Source organism: Babylonia areolata, chromosome 26 (genome assembly GCF_041734735.1).
Source record: "Babylonia areolata isolate BAREFJ2019XMU chromosome 26, ASM4173473v1, whole genome shotgun sequence".
NCBI classification, from domain to species: Eukaryota; Metazoa; Mollusca; class Gastropoda; order Neogastropoda; family Buccinidae; genus Babylonia; species Babylonia areolata.
The window spans coordinates 1,757,085-1,773,738 of record NC_134901.1 but is presented as its reverse complement, the minus strand read 5'-3'; the positions used below and the strand labels follow the sequence as shown (position 1 = coordinate 1,773,738).

The 16,654-nt window shown below is 44.0% G+C and overlaps 2 protein-coding genes across 4 annotated transcripts in view; both read left to right on the top strand.

Annotated features, from left to right (window-relative positions):
• The first annotated feature begins 213 nt into the window (after positions 1–213).
• On the top strand, positions 214–5,085 carry LOC143300798 (uncharacterized). Its single transcript, XM_076614727.1, has 2 exons — positions 214–268; positions 4,736–5,085. The coding sequence occupies exons 1-2, from the start codon at positions 214–216 to the stop codon at positions 5,083–5,085; spliced, it is 405 nt and encodes a 134-aa protein (XP_076470842.1).
• A 7,630-nt stretch (positions 5,086–12,715) lies between these two features.
• The window catches only part of LOC143300635 (junctophilin-1-like), a 213,561-nt gene continuing 209,622 nt past the window's right edge, over positions 12,716–16,654 (top strand). Inside the window, exon 1 of one of the 3 annotated variants that reach the window (XM_076614437.1) lies at positions 12,716–13,193. The gene's annotated coding sequence lies outside the window, so the exon portion shown is untranslated. Of the gene's footprint in view, positions 13,194–13,494; positions 13,646–16,654 lie in introns of those variants that run through there. The other 2 variants (XM_076614435.1, XM_076614436.1) reach the window with 2 other exon arrangements.

Genomic DNA, 16,654 nt, shown 5'->3' with positions numbered 1-16,654 from the left:
CAGCGCAGCGCCAAGTTGTGCCGGTTGGGGTTTATCCCTGGGGAGCGCTTCGCTAGCCAGAGTGGTCTAGTGACCCAGATACTGCGAAATAAAGGTCCTTTTGGTTTATTTATTTAAAAAAAGGATGAGTGTTTCTTCCTGAAGAATAACCAAGACGTGATTGTGGTCAACCCGTCAAGGAAGGAATGGCAGGGGTGTGCATCAGTAAACTCCATGACTGAGATCGGTGTGCAGTCCAGGCATCACAATGCTGTATCAGTCTGTCAAGGTCAGTGGGTGTGCGTCGTGCATGCTTTGCACATGATCGCTGCTCTCCCCTCCTTTATCTGTGTGCGTGTGTGCATGTCTGCGTCTGAATCTGTCTTTCTGTCTCCGTCTGTTTGTCTGTCTGTCTCTCTCTCTGTACTCTGTCTTTATCTCTTTCTTCTATTTCTCACTCTCTATGTGTCTCTCTTTATCTCTCTCCCTGTGTCTTCCGCAGGTATGGGCTTTTTGGTGCTATCAGAGACAACATGCAGGGACCTCCCGTGATCTGCTGTCAAACAGTAATGTGTTTACTACATCCGCACGGGCTCTCTCGGAAGGACTGACTTGTAGAGCAGGTCTGAAAGTCAGACAGGCAGAGAGAGAGAGCGAGAGATAGAGAGTGAGAGAGAGAGAGAGAGAGAGAGAGAGAGAGATGTGGGATGGGGTGAGGAGCAGGGAGGATCGGGGTTTCAGATATATACGTGAGAGAAATAAAGATAGAAGGGAGAGAGCAGAGGCGGAGGAGACGGGGATAAAATGAATGAGACAGACGGACAGAGAACGAACGAATCGAGAGGGAATTGCCACACACACAAACGTTGTTTCTGGTTTCTTTTTCCTCTTCGTTCGTGAGCTGCAACTTCCACGTTCACTCGTATATTACACGATTGGGCTTTTACGAGTATGACCGTTTTTACCCCGCCATGTAGGCAGCCATACTCCGTTTTCGGAGATGCGCATGCTGGGTATGTTCTTGTTTCCATAACCCACCGAACGCTGACATGGATTACAGGATCTTTAACGTTCGTATTTGATCTTCTTCGTGCGTATACACACGAAGGGGGTTCAGACACAAGCAGGTCTGCACATATGTTGACCTGGGAGATCAGAAAAATCTCCACCCTTTACCCACCAGGCGTCGTTACCGAGATTCGAACCCGGGACCCTGAGATTGAGAGTCCAACGCTTTAACCACTCGGCGATTGCACCCGTCGTTTCTGGTTTGTTTTATTTCATTTATTAATTTATTTCTGACTATCATTATTTTGTTGTTGTTGGCGGTTTAAAAAAAACACCCTTTTTATTATCTATTTTTTTATGTTTTTTTTTTTTTTTTTATACTGTTAGCCATCTGGGAAAACTAAAAGAAAGCAATACGAATACACACAGACGCAATTCCATCATTTGATATCCGCCACACAGCATAGTCGTTAATATTTATGCGGAAAAAAAACCCTTATCAAAGCCATTAACGAAAATGTCGTGGAAGGGAAAGAGTGGGAGAGTGAGGAGGTGATAGGGGAAATGGGATCTCTGTTAGAGGGGAGGGAGAGAGTGAGGAGGTGATGGGGGAAATGGGATCTGTGTTAGAGGGGAGGGAGAGAGTGAGGAGGTGATAGGGGAAATGGGATCTCTGTTAGAGGGGAGGGAGAGAGTGAGGAGGTGATGGGGGAAATGGGGTCTCTGTTAGAGGGGAGGGAGAGATTGAAGAGGTGATAGGGGAAATGGGGTCTCTGTTAGAGGGGAGGGAGAGAGTGAGGAGGAGACAGACAGACAGTCAGACAAATAGAGAGAGTTGAAACTTGAAATGTTTTATTGTCATTGGCTGCAAAGGTCTTTTGACAAGGGGATAACAGAGAGAGAGAGACTGGAAACTTGAAAAGTTTTATTGTCACTGCTTACAAAGATCCTTTGACAATGGGATAACTGAGAGAGAGAGACAGAGAGAGAGACACACAGAGAGAGAGAGAGAGATGAAACTTGAAATGTTTTATTGTCATTGCCTGCAAAGGCCTTTTGACAAGGGGATAACTGAGAGAGAGAGAGAGAGAGAGAGAGAGAGAGAGAGAGACTTGAAACTTGAAATGTTTTATTGTCATTGCCTGCAAAGGTCTTTTGACAAGGGGATAACTGAGAGAGCGAGAGCGAGAGAGAGAGAGAGAGGAGAGAAACTTGAAATGTTTTATTGTCATTGCCTGCAAAGGTCTTTTGACAAGGGGATAACTGAGAGAGAGACAGAGAAAGAGAGAGAGTGAGAGAGAGAAGTGGAGGCAGGGAAGGGACGGGGGTGTATACAGGGTCTCTCTGTCTCTGTCTCTGTGTCTGTTTATGCAGCCATGTGCTTTTAAACTGTATCAGGTGTGCGAGCGTGCTCTCGCACGTATGCATGTACATAATCTTTACTTTTTACTTTTCATTTCTAATAACAATAGTAAAACACCGCCCAGCGCAGAGAGACCCAAAACGTACACATGGAAGTCATAGCCCACATCAGTACAGCATTCCTTGTTGTTTAGCAGTTGTGGGTTTGAGATCGTGGAAGTGTATGTCCAGTAGTTATTACTGCAGCTGTGTGTCTCTCCGCCTGTCTCTCTTTGTCTCTTTGTTTCTGCTTCAAAGGGACAAGAAAGTGGCCTCCCTCAGCGGAGTTCTGTTCTCAAATGGTGACGCTTCTAAACCGACACACAACTTGTATGTCACAGTCGGCATGCACATGTACATATTCATGCAAAAACAAAAACGAAATTTTATTTCATCATGGTAATGAGATAAGCAAACACACATGCTTTTTCCCACCCAGCCCTGGGGAATAATAAAAAAGAAAAAGAAAAAAGAGGGGTGTGGGGAGTAGGGCTACATCAAATGAACACATGACTATTAACAATAAAGATATGAACGACAAAAATTCCACTAAAAATCACATAAGAAACTAATGCAAAAGACAACCACTATATATGCAACAAACAACAAGAACTCACTATCTTCACCCCCGGTCTTCCCGGCGCCATCCATCCTCAAGCACACAGTGAGACTCTGAGATTTCAACAGTGAGACTCAGATTTCAACATTGAAGCTTAGTATGATAATCAGAGATATCAAATTTCATGTTTATAGATCCATGACTTCTCTTGTCTCCAATAACACTGGTCAGCATGAGAAAAAAAAATGAACAAAGCACCCCACAAGATAATCAACAGGTTGTCTACATTTAAGTTTTAGTCCCGGAAATAGAAACGTTTTTTAAGCTGATTTAAATGAACCAAAACTGCTTTTATTTCTAATAATCGTAGGTAAAGAGTACCAAAGTGTCCCCCCTCAGTAAACAAAGCTAGTTGTAAAGAGGTCAAATCTGGGTAAGTTCTTCAGTTTTTCTCAAACTGAGAGAAATCGTGGGATTGCGACAAATCGTGGGCTGTTCGGGTTGGTGTTGAATAAGCCGAGTGAGACCCTCTGTTAGAGGGGAGGGAGAGAGTGAGGAGGTGATGGGGGAAATGGGATCTCTGTTAGAGGGGAGGGAGAGAGTGAGGAGGTGATGGGGGAAATGGGATCTCTGTTAGAGGGGAGGGAGAGAGTGAGGAGGTGATGGGGGAAATGGGATCTCTGTTAGAGGGGAGGGAGAGAGTGAGGAGGTGATAGGGGGAAATGGGATCTCTGTTAGATCGTGGGCTATTCGGGTTGGTGTTGAATAAGCCGAGTAAGACCAAAATCATCACACATTTGAGTCCATCGGTTGTTGGGTTTTAAAAGAGTTATGTTGAAATCACCAAATAGGATCATTTCATTTGCGTTAAGAGTAACATTCCATCATTACATCAAAATTTTCGATCCAGTCTACAATTTTAGCGGCGTTTCGATACAAAAATACAATGATGACAGGTTCGGTTTTTTATAGTTTGATTTCAATCCATACAGATTCTACGTGATGATTTTCGAAAGAAATAATACGTTTGTAAGTGACATTCTGACTAATATAAAGGATCAAACCAGTTTGTTTTGGAAGGATGGGATTAAGTCGAACAATATTGTAGCAGGGCATGGATATGTCTTCATCGGAAATGTTCTTTGTCAAGCGGGATATACCTCTAAAACCCCTGATGACAAGTTGAACTAAATACAGTGGGCCTTATGATATGATGTACAATATATCGTTCAATAATCTCTGCTTAATTTTGAAAAGTTACTCTTTTTGCACAAAGAGCCACAATCAAATATGATGGAACCTTGATCTGTTCTTATGACACTAATTCATGAGTATGTCAAACCCACAGCACTTACAAACACACACACACACACACACACACACACACACACACACACACACACACACACACACACACCACACACACACACACACACACACACACACACACACACACACACACACACGGACATAAGGGGGCCTAATGTACTATTACCAGAGTAACAAGATACGACGTTGTACATGATCGGTTTCTTCACATTATGCTAACCATGATTATGTTGCTATGTTGCTGCACGTTTAACATCTGTGATGTCATCATGTTCAGCAAATAAATGGATCGATTCATGTCACCTTGCGTACCTCGGCAGCATTGTCAACAAGCAGGGTGGTGCAGATGCTGATTTGAAAGTGAGGATCGGCGAGGCTAGAGCAGCTTTCCGACAGCTGAAAAACACATGGATCTCCAAAATCTGACCACCGTGAAGCCAGTATTACTGTGTTGAGCAGAGGCCTGGAGAACCACCGCCACAACCATGAAGAAAACCCAGACATTCACCAACACCTGTCTGAGAACAATACTACGTATCCACTGGCCAGATACCATCAGTTGTCAAGACATGTGGCAGCGAACTAACCAACAGCCCGTGGAAGACAACATCCTCCGAAGACGCTGGAGGTGGATTGGCCACACCCTCAGAAAACCTGCATCCAGCATCACACAACAAGCCCTCACCTGGAACCCTCAGGGGGAAAGAAAAAGAGGCCGTCCAAAGAACAGCTGGCGCCGAGATGTGGAGACAGACATCAGGAGGATGGGCCATACCTCGGGACAGCTGGACCGGGGTGCCTCTCGTTGACGGCCTATGTCCAGACGGGACCAAAGGCGTATCTAGATAGATAGATGTCACCCTGAGGATGAAAAGACTGTGTTTCGGTAATTCTGCTTTGGTCAGGAGGGACACGACATACAGGTGGAGTCGTTCTGACAAAGGACTGGGATTTGGACTGTGTTGGAATACCCTGGTCTGTCCATAGCTTGGCTGGAAGGGATGCAGGGGCCAGGATCAGATGGGAGGTACTGGGGGTTGGTCGAAGGGGGGACAGTGCTCCATTGAATACACCGAGGGCAGGAAGGGTCCACAACCGAGACGACGACCATTGTCAGGCTGTCGCTGTGGGGAGAGAAATTGAGAGGGGGAGGGTTGTTCATGTGTAGGCCTGGGCCCAAGAATTATATATATATATTTTTTTATTATACATTTCACGTGAACATAAAATACACAAATAGAAATGTAAGTAAACAGCACTACGGTGTAGTATGTAGAACAGTGAAAAGTTCTCACGAAAGAGCAATTTCTCTGAATCTGAAATCTTTGTTAAAAAATTTCGATAACACTTTCGAACAATTTCAGGGGAGGTTGATAACATTAATAAGTCCAGTTTAAACTAGTGAGAGGATGGGAGAAAGAGAATGGAGAGAGAGAGAGAGATACACACACGCACGCACGCACGCGCGCGCGCGCGCGCGCGCTCACACACACACACACACACACACACACACACACACTCTCTCGCTACCTCCCTCGTACGTTCGCGCTTGACACACGCTCAAAAGGTATTTTTCAGTGCTCCACCGCATTTGTTAAAGCTGCAAAGCATTGATTGTAAGGCTTATAAACTCTCTCTAGGTGTGCCCATTCTTACATCAAATTTAGGAACTTACAGAGAAGCAGGTGTTTTATCTCTTGATGAACAAAGGAAAGCTTCAGCCGCGAAATTCATCATCAAATCTTCCGCATAAGAAACCTTTTCAAAAGAAGCTAATTTGAGTTCACAAAAAGATTTTGCTGAAAGAGCTAAGACGATACAGTCTATGAAATCCTTTCATACATTTGCATCAGATATCATTAGTGCCACGGATTCAAAAGGAAAGGAAATCGCACAAATACCTACTTTTTCACCAGTCCCCGAACGGGAGCAGTGTAAAGCTGCCATTGACATAGATTACACAGACTTGTCTAAGAACCAGTTACCATTTCTGTTAGAAACTGAAGAACTCTCCCATATGAAAAATCAATATTCAAATTATCTATTAAGATTATGGAAAATCAATAGTCAGATTATATATTCAAATTACCGGGAGCAATAGCCAAGTGGTTAAAGCGTTGGACTTTCAGTCTGAGGGTCCCGGGTTCGAATCTCGGTGACGGCGTCTGGTGGGGAAAGGGTGGAGAGATTTTTCAGATCTCCCAGGTCAACATATGTGCAGACCCGTTTGTGCCTGAACTCCATTCGTGTGTATACGCATGAAGAAGATCAAATACGCACGTTAAAGATCCTGAAATCCATGTCAGCGTTCGGTGGGTTATGGAAACAAGAACATACCCAGCATGCACACTCCAGAAAACGGAGTATGGCTGCCTACATGGCGGGGTATATAAACAAAAAACGAAACAGAACAAAACAAACAAACAAAAAAACAACAAAAAAAACAACAAAAAAACAAAACAAAAAAAACACGGTCATACACGTGAAATGTTTACATGTCTGTCTCAGTGTGTATGTGTGCATGCCTGAAATTGGATTAAATGACACAGGAAACGAATGTTGAGCGCCCAGTGGCAGCCGTCAGTCGGCTCTACCCAGGTAGGCAGCCTGTTGTGCAAATGACTCCGTGTTTGTAAAGCGCTTAGAGCTTGGTCTCCGACCGAGGATAGGCGCTATATAAGTATCCATATCAATCAATCAATCAGTATAAAGATATACACAGATGGATCTGTTCTAGAAAATGGTAATTCAGGAGCGGCTTCTGTAATTCCTTCATTAAGAACAGAAAAAATTATACTATATTGGTAGACAATATTCCATTTTCACAGCTGAACTTATAGCCATACTTGTGGCCTTGAATTATATTTCAGACATTCCGAAAAATGTATGTGATGTTTTGTTATGTGTACACTCGAAGTCAGTATTACAAGCTATTGAATCTCCAAATTTAAAGAAGCGAATTGAGATGGCGATGGAAATAAAACATATTATTCATCAACTGACAAAACAGGGTATTAATATAACTTTCTGCTGGGTACCTTCACACTGTGGAATATCTTCTAATGAGTGGGTAGACCAAGCAGCTAGAAGAGCAGCATATAATTTCGAAGGCGCAATACAACTTGACATTCAGTTAGATCTACATGAATGCTTGAGTAGCGTAGAAAATGTATCCAGAAATCGATTTAAGAAATTGCTTATAAAATCAAATAATCAATATTACCAATATTGTGTAAACACAAAGAAAACGGCTAATCCCAAATATTTTCTAAATTTGACACCAACAGCACATTCAAGACAAATTACAAGTCTAATGTACATAATTCGTCTAAATACCTTTCGTACAAAATTTTCTAAAAATGTAAAATGTATGTGCGGTAAACAAATAACTAAGTCATCTACTCAATCATTGTCCAAGCATAAGACAGTTAATTCCAAGAGATGTAGTTGATGACTTCTCTACCAATATTCTATTATCCACTGAAATGATTTTGAATGATTATTCATTGCTTAAAAAGTTTTCGGAAATTTTAAACTCCAAACCAGTTGGCATCCTTCTTTGATGTATTTTAATTAATGTTGATATTCGTATTTACATTGTTGTAAGTTAATACTTGTTGATATATATGCATACACATATTCTCGGGCCCTCCTGTGACAGCTCATTCATTACACACCATAATCTCTTTAAACTTTAATTTCTTATGATATACTTTTCCTCTAATACATAACACTAACACTTTCTTACACTAATATTCACACATATTCCCTTTCTTTCATCCACTACTACTACTCCTTTCGTCCAATAACACTTATAGTGAATAGACGTTTAAATAAAGATCGCTCTCTCACACAAACACACACGCACAAACACACGCGCGCGCGCGCACACACACACACACACACACACACAGGAGGAGGAGGAGTAATGGAAGGGTGTGGTGGAGGACGGAGAGACAGATAACAGATGACTGAAAAAACCAACAACTATGCAGAACAACCATTGAGGAATGTCCTCAGCTGGTGAACGGGGTGTGGGGTGTCTGAGTGCCTGTTCCGACCAGTCCTGTCACGATCGATCACCACGTATGACTTGCAACCCGCAGCCTCCCCGTTCTCCTCTTCTCTCTCTCTCTCTCTCTCTCTCTCTCTCCCTCTCTCTCTGTCTCTCTCTCTCCCACCCTCTCTCTGTCTCTCCCATCCTCTCTCTCTCTCTCCCACCCTCTCTCTCTCTCTCTCACTCTTTCTCCTCTCTCCCTCTCTCTCTTTCTCCCCTCACTCCCTCACTCACTCATTTCACACTCTCTCTCTTTCCCCTCTCTCTCCTCTCTTCCCTCTCACTCTCCTATCTCCCCTCTCACTCTCCTCTCTCTCTCCCCCTCTCTCTTCTCTCTCTCTCCCATCTCTCTCTTCCCTCTGCGCTCTCCCCACCCCCCTTCTCTCTCTCTCTGAGGGCTGGATGCAAAAAAGCAGCTATGCTTTCTCCACTACCTTCGTAAAATAAAAATCAGTTTCGTTTCGTTTCTCTCTGCTTTGTCAATTATTTGGCTTGCTGCAACAATTATGATAACACAGACATACAACTGATGAGAGATGTCAAAGAAATACCAGTAGATCATCTTGTGAAGTTTTCGAAATGTCCAGTGTTTGTCTTCATGTCCAGTGCCTGCAAGTTCAGAGCATTGGCTATCAAACAAAAGACTGATATCAGTTATTTTCATTCATTTCAAATAGTTCATATTCAAGCGGCGAGGTCGGTTGAATGATATGTTTAGGGGAGGGGACGAGTATGCTCATTTCAAGCAAAACAGACAATATTTGATTATTTGTTATTTTTTGCAATCCGAACGTAACACATACGTATACTGGAGTCGAACGAGCATTCTTAATCCATTTAAGTAAGACATTTCCAGAAGAAGAATTGATGAATAAGTAGCTTTTATGGTACGTACTTTTTTTTTTCTTAATTTGAATTTGGGGTAACTCAGAGGCCTGTTCACCATGATCTTAAGGGAAGTGGTCAGACTGGTCAGCAGACGTTAATTGCTATTGCTTCTTAACAGCCAGTGGTATTTCTAACTATTTGTGTTCATCCAGTAAAATCTTCGTAAGTTTTTTTGTTTTGTTTTTTCTTCTTCGAGGTTGGACAATCTGCAGACCTCTGCTGTCGACAGTGCATTCTGCAATGATGCTGTAGAAAAACTGCCAGCTTCTTATAACGCCTAGTTCGTATGTGTGTAAATCCACTGCTCTAAAAATAGGTGGATAGCGCATGCCTTATTTGAACCCCTTTGATAACTGAAGCCAGCCATTTTGCTACTCGTGTCAGTACAGCGCGAGAGGGCAGCGCGAAGCAGTAACTTCATACATGTATCCGAGCGCTCATCTGGCTACGATGACTGCTTCGCGACAATCTTTCACTTGCTCGCAGCGTTAGTTAAGTTGACATTTGATTTGATTTGATTTGATATGGATACTTATATAGCGCCACTCCTAGGTCGGAGACCAAACTCGAAGTGCTGTGTGTGTCTCCACAGCATGTTTGCGCTACGTGTCACTGCACTGTTTTCCTGTAATAACTTTGGTAAATAAAGCATTGGCCGATACCAATCAAGACAACATTTAGCATGTCGTGGGGGCAGGCATAACACGATTTCATCAAAGATACACGGTTACACTTAACAAACTACCACCAGTTAGCAGGCGACTTCTCAACGGACTGACAGCCGGATACGAGTGTCAGTATGGCGTCCAGTTGGCTTCAGCTTTCCTGGGCAATGAGCTGTCCATCTATTTTTAGAGCAGTGGCGTAAGTCACACACAGTTCGAGTTTTCCTGTCGGGTATTTTAGGTACGCCAGAGCAGTGAGAAAGTCCCGATGATCAAGACCTTATTACACAGATTTATCACCCTTACTAACTTCCTCCAACCCTCCCCCCTTTTTTTTCGATAGCTCGATTGATGGTTCCTTTTTTCTCCAGCATGTGATCTTCACGAAAAGAAAATCAGTTGAAGTATAGACCAATGACTATTCAGTACACAATTCGTCATAAAACTATAACACCGACTTTTCGTTCTTCTCATCGGATTATTGTCCACTGACTTTGACTTTAAGTGTGTTTATCGTTTTCATTTCTGTTTAGACTTTATTTTTCTGTATAAATTTCTTTTCTATTTCGATTTTATTAGGGTTTTTATTTGTATTATATAGTTTTCTTTCCTTGTGGCGGATAGATGAACGAAACAATTAGCTGTCGTGAAAACAAGACTGTTCTTATTGTCAGCAGCTCCCTGACCTTTAACTGACGTCAGGGCTCTGAAGTACACACACACACACACACACACACACACACACACACACACACACACACACACACACACACACACACTCACACAAAAGAAAAAGAAAGAAAATGAAGATAAAAGAAGAACATTGTCACTTGGGCAAATGATTCACGCCAGCGCTCTGACCAGCCATCATTACCATTTACTGGCAGTTTTCAGACTATCACTGTGCGCCACTAAGGAAGCACCAATCATCGGGAATGAATGCAAGTCTCACTGACCCGTGGGTATCTGTAAAACTACTACGACTAATAATGATGGTATTTATATAGCGCTGAATCTTGTGTAGAGGCATAAGCGCTTTGACACCAGTCATTCACACACATGCATAACTCTAAAACTGAAGACAAGGAAGAGGTAGGGGAGGGAGGCTATCTTGTGAAGAGGTGAGTTTTAAGGCCAGACTTGAAGGAGCTGAGTGCGGAGACCTGACGAAACGAAAGAGGAAGTTCATTCCAAATACAAGGTCCAGAGTGGACGAGTCGGGTAGCAGAGATTTGTATGCGCTGAAGGGACTGAATAGATGAAGCAGGCAAACCAGACAGTGTTACGTTTGTTTGTAAAACAGATGCCGTTATATATATATATATATATATATATATATATATATATATATATATATATATATATATAGAGAGAGAGAGAGAGAGAGAGAGAGAGAGAATTTACTTAACACTGATTTGTTTTTGTGTGTGATTGGGCATGCGATTCAGGGGTGTGTGTATAAACGTATTTTACAAACTCGCAGTCACATTAACATTCTTCAGGTACCGAGTCACTAATTGTGGTTCAGTTGATACCATGAGATATAAGAATTACAATAATTCAAACTAACTCCTTTTCAAGTCAGAGGTGTGTGTGTGTGTGTGTGTGTGTGTGTGTGTGTGTGTGTGTGTGTGTGTGTGTGTGTGCAGTTTCGCCAAATGACATGAAGTTTGTGCATGTGGAGTGTCCACTGCAGGGCCTATAATTATGCACAAATACACACCGTGCATGCATGTGTGAACGCCAGTTCTCGAAATGCTGTTTATTTATTTGTTTGTTTTTACAGCTCATTTTATCTGTATCTCTATCTTCATCGCTATTCAATTTCTGTTAAAAAAAAAAAAAAGAAAGAAAAAATGTCAGGTGTGATGTGATGTCACGGTAGCGAACCAGTCCGCACGATTTGAAGTATCTTTGGCTGGCAGTACGTACAGGCCAAAGAAAGAAAGCAACCAAACACACGTAGATCAACGCAGAATATCTCTCTCTTTCACACACACACACACACACCAGAACAGCACAGTACAGCACAACACGGTACAGCACAGCACAGTACGGTACAGCACAGTACGGTACAGCACAGCACGGTACAGCAGATAACGGTACAGCACACCACAACACGGTACAGCACAACACGGTACGGCACAACACAACACGGTACGGCACAACACAACACGGTACAGCACAGCACGGTACAGCACGGTACAGCACAACACGGTACAGCACACACGGTACAGCACACACGGTACAGCACAACACGGTACAGCTCACACGGTACAGCTCACACGGTACAGCACAACACGGTACGGCACAACACAACATGGAGCACAGCACGATGCAATCATAACGCTACACAGCGCAGTCCAACACAGCACAGTCTAACACGGTACAGCACAGTGCAGCACAACACAGCGAGGTACGGCACAGCACGGCAACATGCTGAAACGGCATAAAGCCGACACTGACTGCACAATACAGACAACACATGAATTCATCCGACACATTATCCAATCTCTATGTCTCTGTCTATCTGTCTGTCTCACACGGCAAGCTCTCGGTTATTGTTTCGCAGCTCGGAGTGCGTGTGCGTGCGTGCGTACGCGTGTGCGATTGAAGAGTGAGTGGGGGGTGGGGGTGGAAAGACGGAGAAGGCGGACGCGTCGAGAGAGAGAAAGGAGAGGAGAGGCAAACAGCGCGGCGAAGTTTTGTGGAACGTGTGTGTGTGTGTGTGTGTGTGTGTGTGTGTGTGTGTGTGTGTGTGTGTGTGTGCCTGAGCGTCAGAATCTACCGACTGCCTCCACAGCAGCACAGCACAGCACAGCACAGCACAGCACAGCAGCAGCAGCAGCAGTCAGCGCCAGAGTTGGCTGAGGGCTCTGAGCTCGCCTCGCTCGCTGCTATCAGGCCCCTTGCTCCCTCTCTGTGTCTGTCTTGTGGTCGAGCCTCGGTGGCGAGTCCCCACCACCACCACCACCACCACCACCCACCATCGCTGCCGCCACTGCCACCACCACCACCACAACCAACGTCAACACAACCAGCAGCATCTACACCGAATAGACAACACAGCCAGGCCCGCAAGTTGGCTGCAAGCTTGCCGTGTGTGGACAGTTGAGTGTGGCAGCAGATAGAAACTTAGTGGGGTAAAGAAGGGGGAAAGGGCCTCTTCCTTCCACCACCACCACCACCACCACCACTACCACCTCGCCTTCTCCTCCTCCCTCGTCAGCATGGCGACGGCAAGACGGTTAACGGCTGGCAAGCACCGCTGACAAGGGAATCGTTCAGTATGAAGCACACCGCACAGGTAATACGCCACAGACTTGATACGACAACTTCCTCCTTACCTTTACCCTCCCTCCGTCCCTCCACCACCCTCCCCTCGTGCATCCTTCCTCCCCTCCACACTACCTCTCTTCCTTCCCCCCCCACGCCCCCATCCCCTTTCCTCCCCCCTTTTTCCTTGCCGCATGAAGTTTTCTGGTGGCTGTCTCTGGGTTTTTGCTACCTACCACTGCACCGCTGATTCGTTGGTTCTCGTGCCTCTGGCTTTTTTCACGACACATGTGGGATTTGTGTACGTTCCACCTCCACAAACCCGGCTGTTTCCGTTGCCGCCGTTAGACTAGATTGTTGTGATTGTTGCTGATGTGGAGTTATTGATCAGGTTGGACTGACCACGACAACGTAAACAAAATGGACTCGGACTAAGAAAAAATGGTAGCCTGCTTGGGCAGCATCAAGACACGAGCGGGTGTTGTGAGTTACCGATAGATTAGTGTGTGTGTTCGTGTGTGTGTGTGTGTGTGTGTTCGTGTGTGTGTGTGTGTGTGTGTGTGTGTGTGTGTGTGTGTTCGTGTGTGTGTGTGTGTGTTCGTGTGTGTTGCAGAAACGGAGATCTTCCAGATTGAAGGTTGTTATGACAAAACCGTTCAAACATCGTTGCCTAGACTGGTATCGAGCCGTTGTGTTTTTGTAGGTCAGTGCTTTCTGAATTTGATAACGTGAGTGAGGCGATGACGTTTGGCTTTCAGGCAGGCTTTCGTGAACCCTGTGGGGTTTGCATAAGGTCAAATATTAATGAGGTTTGAGTTAGCCATTACTCGCACTGCTTCCACCAGTGGTTTCAGTGGTCAGGACTTTGGTATGAAGTCAGAAATGGATGCAGTAGTTGCACATTGACGTTCATGAACTCCGTGATGGCTGTGAGTAGTGGTGTTTTGACGTACACGAAATCAGTGGTGGCTGAAGTGATTGTAGTTCTGGCTACGCACACGAAGTCTTTGATGGCTGGAGTGGTTATCGTTTTCACGTGCACGACTGAAGTCAGTGATGACTGTAACGATTGTCAGTTTTGACGTACGGAGAATACATTAGTAGTCGTTGCAGCGGTTAGTAACGGTTGTGGCAGTTGGTTAGACTTTCGTAAAGCCAGTGATTGTTATGAAAAATATTTGTAACTTTCATAAAGCCACTCAGTGCTGTAGCAGTTATTTGTCACTTTCGTAAAGTCAGTGATGGTCGTAGTAGTAAGTTATGGCTTTCATAAAGTCTGTTGTAATGGCAAGTTATGCCTGTCATGAAGTCTGTGGTGGTTGTAGTGGTTATAATTTGGACTTGCATAAAGTCTGTGATCATCGCAGCAGTTAATTAGTTGGCGTTAGGTCAGTGATAGGTGTAGCAGTAAATTATGACTTTCAGTCGGTCAGGGATAGCTGAAAGCATGTAACAGGAAGTTATGACTATTGTTAGGTGAGCCTGCGTTGGCTGTAACAGTAAGTCAGGACTTTCATTTGGTCAGTCTTGGCGTATCGGTAAGTTATGACATTCTGTAGGTCAGTGATGGTTCAAGTGTAACATTACGACCTAGATAATGGTTGTAACTTTAAGTTTTGAATTTCGTAAAACCAGTAATTATAGTAGTGGTCAAGTTTTCCATTAAGTCACTGAAGGTGGCAGTTTCATAGGATCATTGAGAGTTAAAGCTTTATTGAAGACCGTGACTGGTGGATTTTTCGAAGTCGGCGCTGGTTATGATTTCATTTCTAATTAGAAATAGGCTTTTACTGATAAAACGTTTTTTAGTATATGCTTGTTAATTTTTTTTTTATATGGCATTACTGGTCAAACGTTCATGAGATTCTGGTGGCTAGATATTTACGAGACATTACTGGTTAGTCTTTTATAAAATGTTTCCGGTTGTTTGTGAGATGTTACTTTAATATTTTACGATTAGATATGCATGGAGTATAACTGTGGTTTATTTGTACTGGTTAGACTTTTAAGAGGTATTAGCTTAGACGTTTGCGGATTATTACCGATAGTAATTTTACGAGATATTGCCAGTGAAACGTTTTTAAAAAAACAACTTTTCGACACGTTACTGTCAGATTATTGATTTACTATCGTCAGACTTATTACAAAGTGTGATTGATTGTACTGGTAGACTTTCGTTTATGACGTAAGTGCTGGCCATTCTTTTATTTGTTAGAGCACGAGTTTAGTACTAGTCGTTGACAAGCACACGTTTCTGCCGTTTTAGACAGTATTTTATAAAGTAGTACAGTCATGATTGCTGACGTCAGTGCTGATTACATTCCCCCCAAATTAGCGCTGGGCATGTTTTCATCAGATTAATGTCGGATATTATTCTGTGGTGTGGTTCCTGAGTAGACTTTCATCAGCTCACGGCCAATTGGAGTCTGATGATGATGTGCTGGTTATGACGTTTATTTCGTCACTGCTGGGTAGTACACTGGGTCATAGACACTATTATCTCGGGAAATGTAGTGTTTATGACTGGGTACATCGCACAGGGCAGCCGACACTCTCTGGTGGTGAAGGTTTGGTCGGGGAGTGTCTTTCCATGGGACTTGTGTCTCCTGCGTTTGTTTGAAGTCCTGACACGGTGCGTGGTAATGTTGGCACTGTAACTCTGTTCCTTCTGCATTCACTTCTGTTGTCATCGGTTCATAACAGGTTACTTTCTGTACGTTATGATCACATCCCAGTTCTGTGAAAGTTGACTATGGGACTTAAGACAACGTTCGTCAGGTGAACACATCCCACCAATGTACAAGTTGTAATCATGGAGGTCATTGTCAATATGTCAGGTAACACATCACACCTGTGTGTAAATTATGATCATGGAAGTAAGTTAAAACTTGACAGGTGATCACAAATCACCAATCTTCAAGTTATAGTCAAGGAAGTCATGGAAGTCAATGATGTTTGACAGGTGATCACATCCCACCTGTGTCATAGCGACGGACGTCAGTGACAACACGCATTTGTCAGGTGAACATCAGTCGTGTCGTGCCGTTAGTGGTGGTGGTGACAGGCAGAAAAATGCCGACGTTGGCGTTGCTGGCATTTCGATTATCAGATCAGTCGGTTGGAACGTCGGCGTGGTCTGGGAAGAAAGCTGGGTGTTGCCTTTTGCTCTTTTCAGCGGTGCTGTGTCTCTGTGTGTCTGGCGTCTGGGAAGCTGGCAACTGCACGTGACCGCCGGGCCTGAGGAGTGTGCCAGTCCTGGCAGCCATCCGTCACCGGGGTTCCTGTCTTCCCGGCCCGCACACAGGCTCCGTGGGGAGTCGGGGCCACAACTTCCACAGACCTGCACCGGTTTTCATGAGATTTTCTTTTCTCCGTTTGAATCGAATGAAGCGGAGTTAGGCCACTATTCATCCCCCCAGTGTGCGTGCTGACGCTGTGAGGATGTTGTTTTGCTATTCTTCGAATGCCGTTTTGGGTTGTGTGTCTGCAAGG

What these genes read in the sequence shown, in the direction of transcription:
- LOC143300798 (XM_076614727.1), top strand. Translation starts at nt 214, where the DNA reads ATGACTGAGATCGGTGTGCAGTCCAGGCATCACAATGCTGTATCAGTC. An exon ending in TGCTGTATCAGTCTGTCAAG is followed by an intron (nt 269 to 4,735) that starts GTCAGTGGGTGT and finishes TGTGTTGAGCAG; the next exon opens with AGGCCTGGAGAACCACCGCC.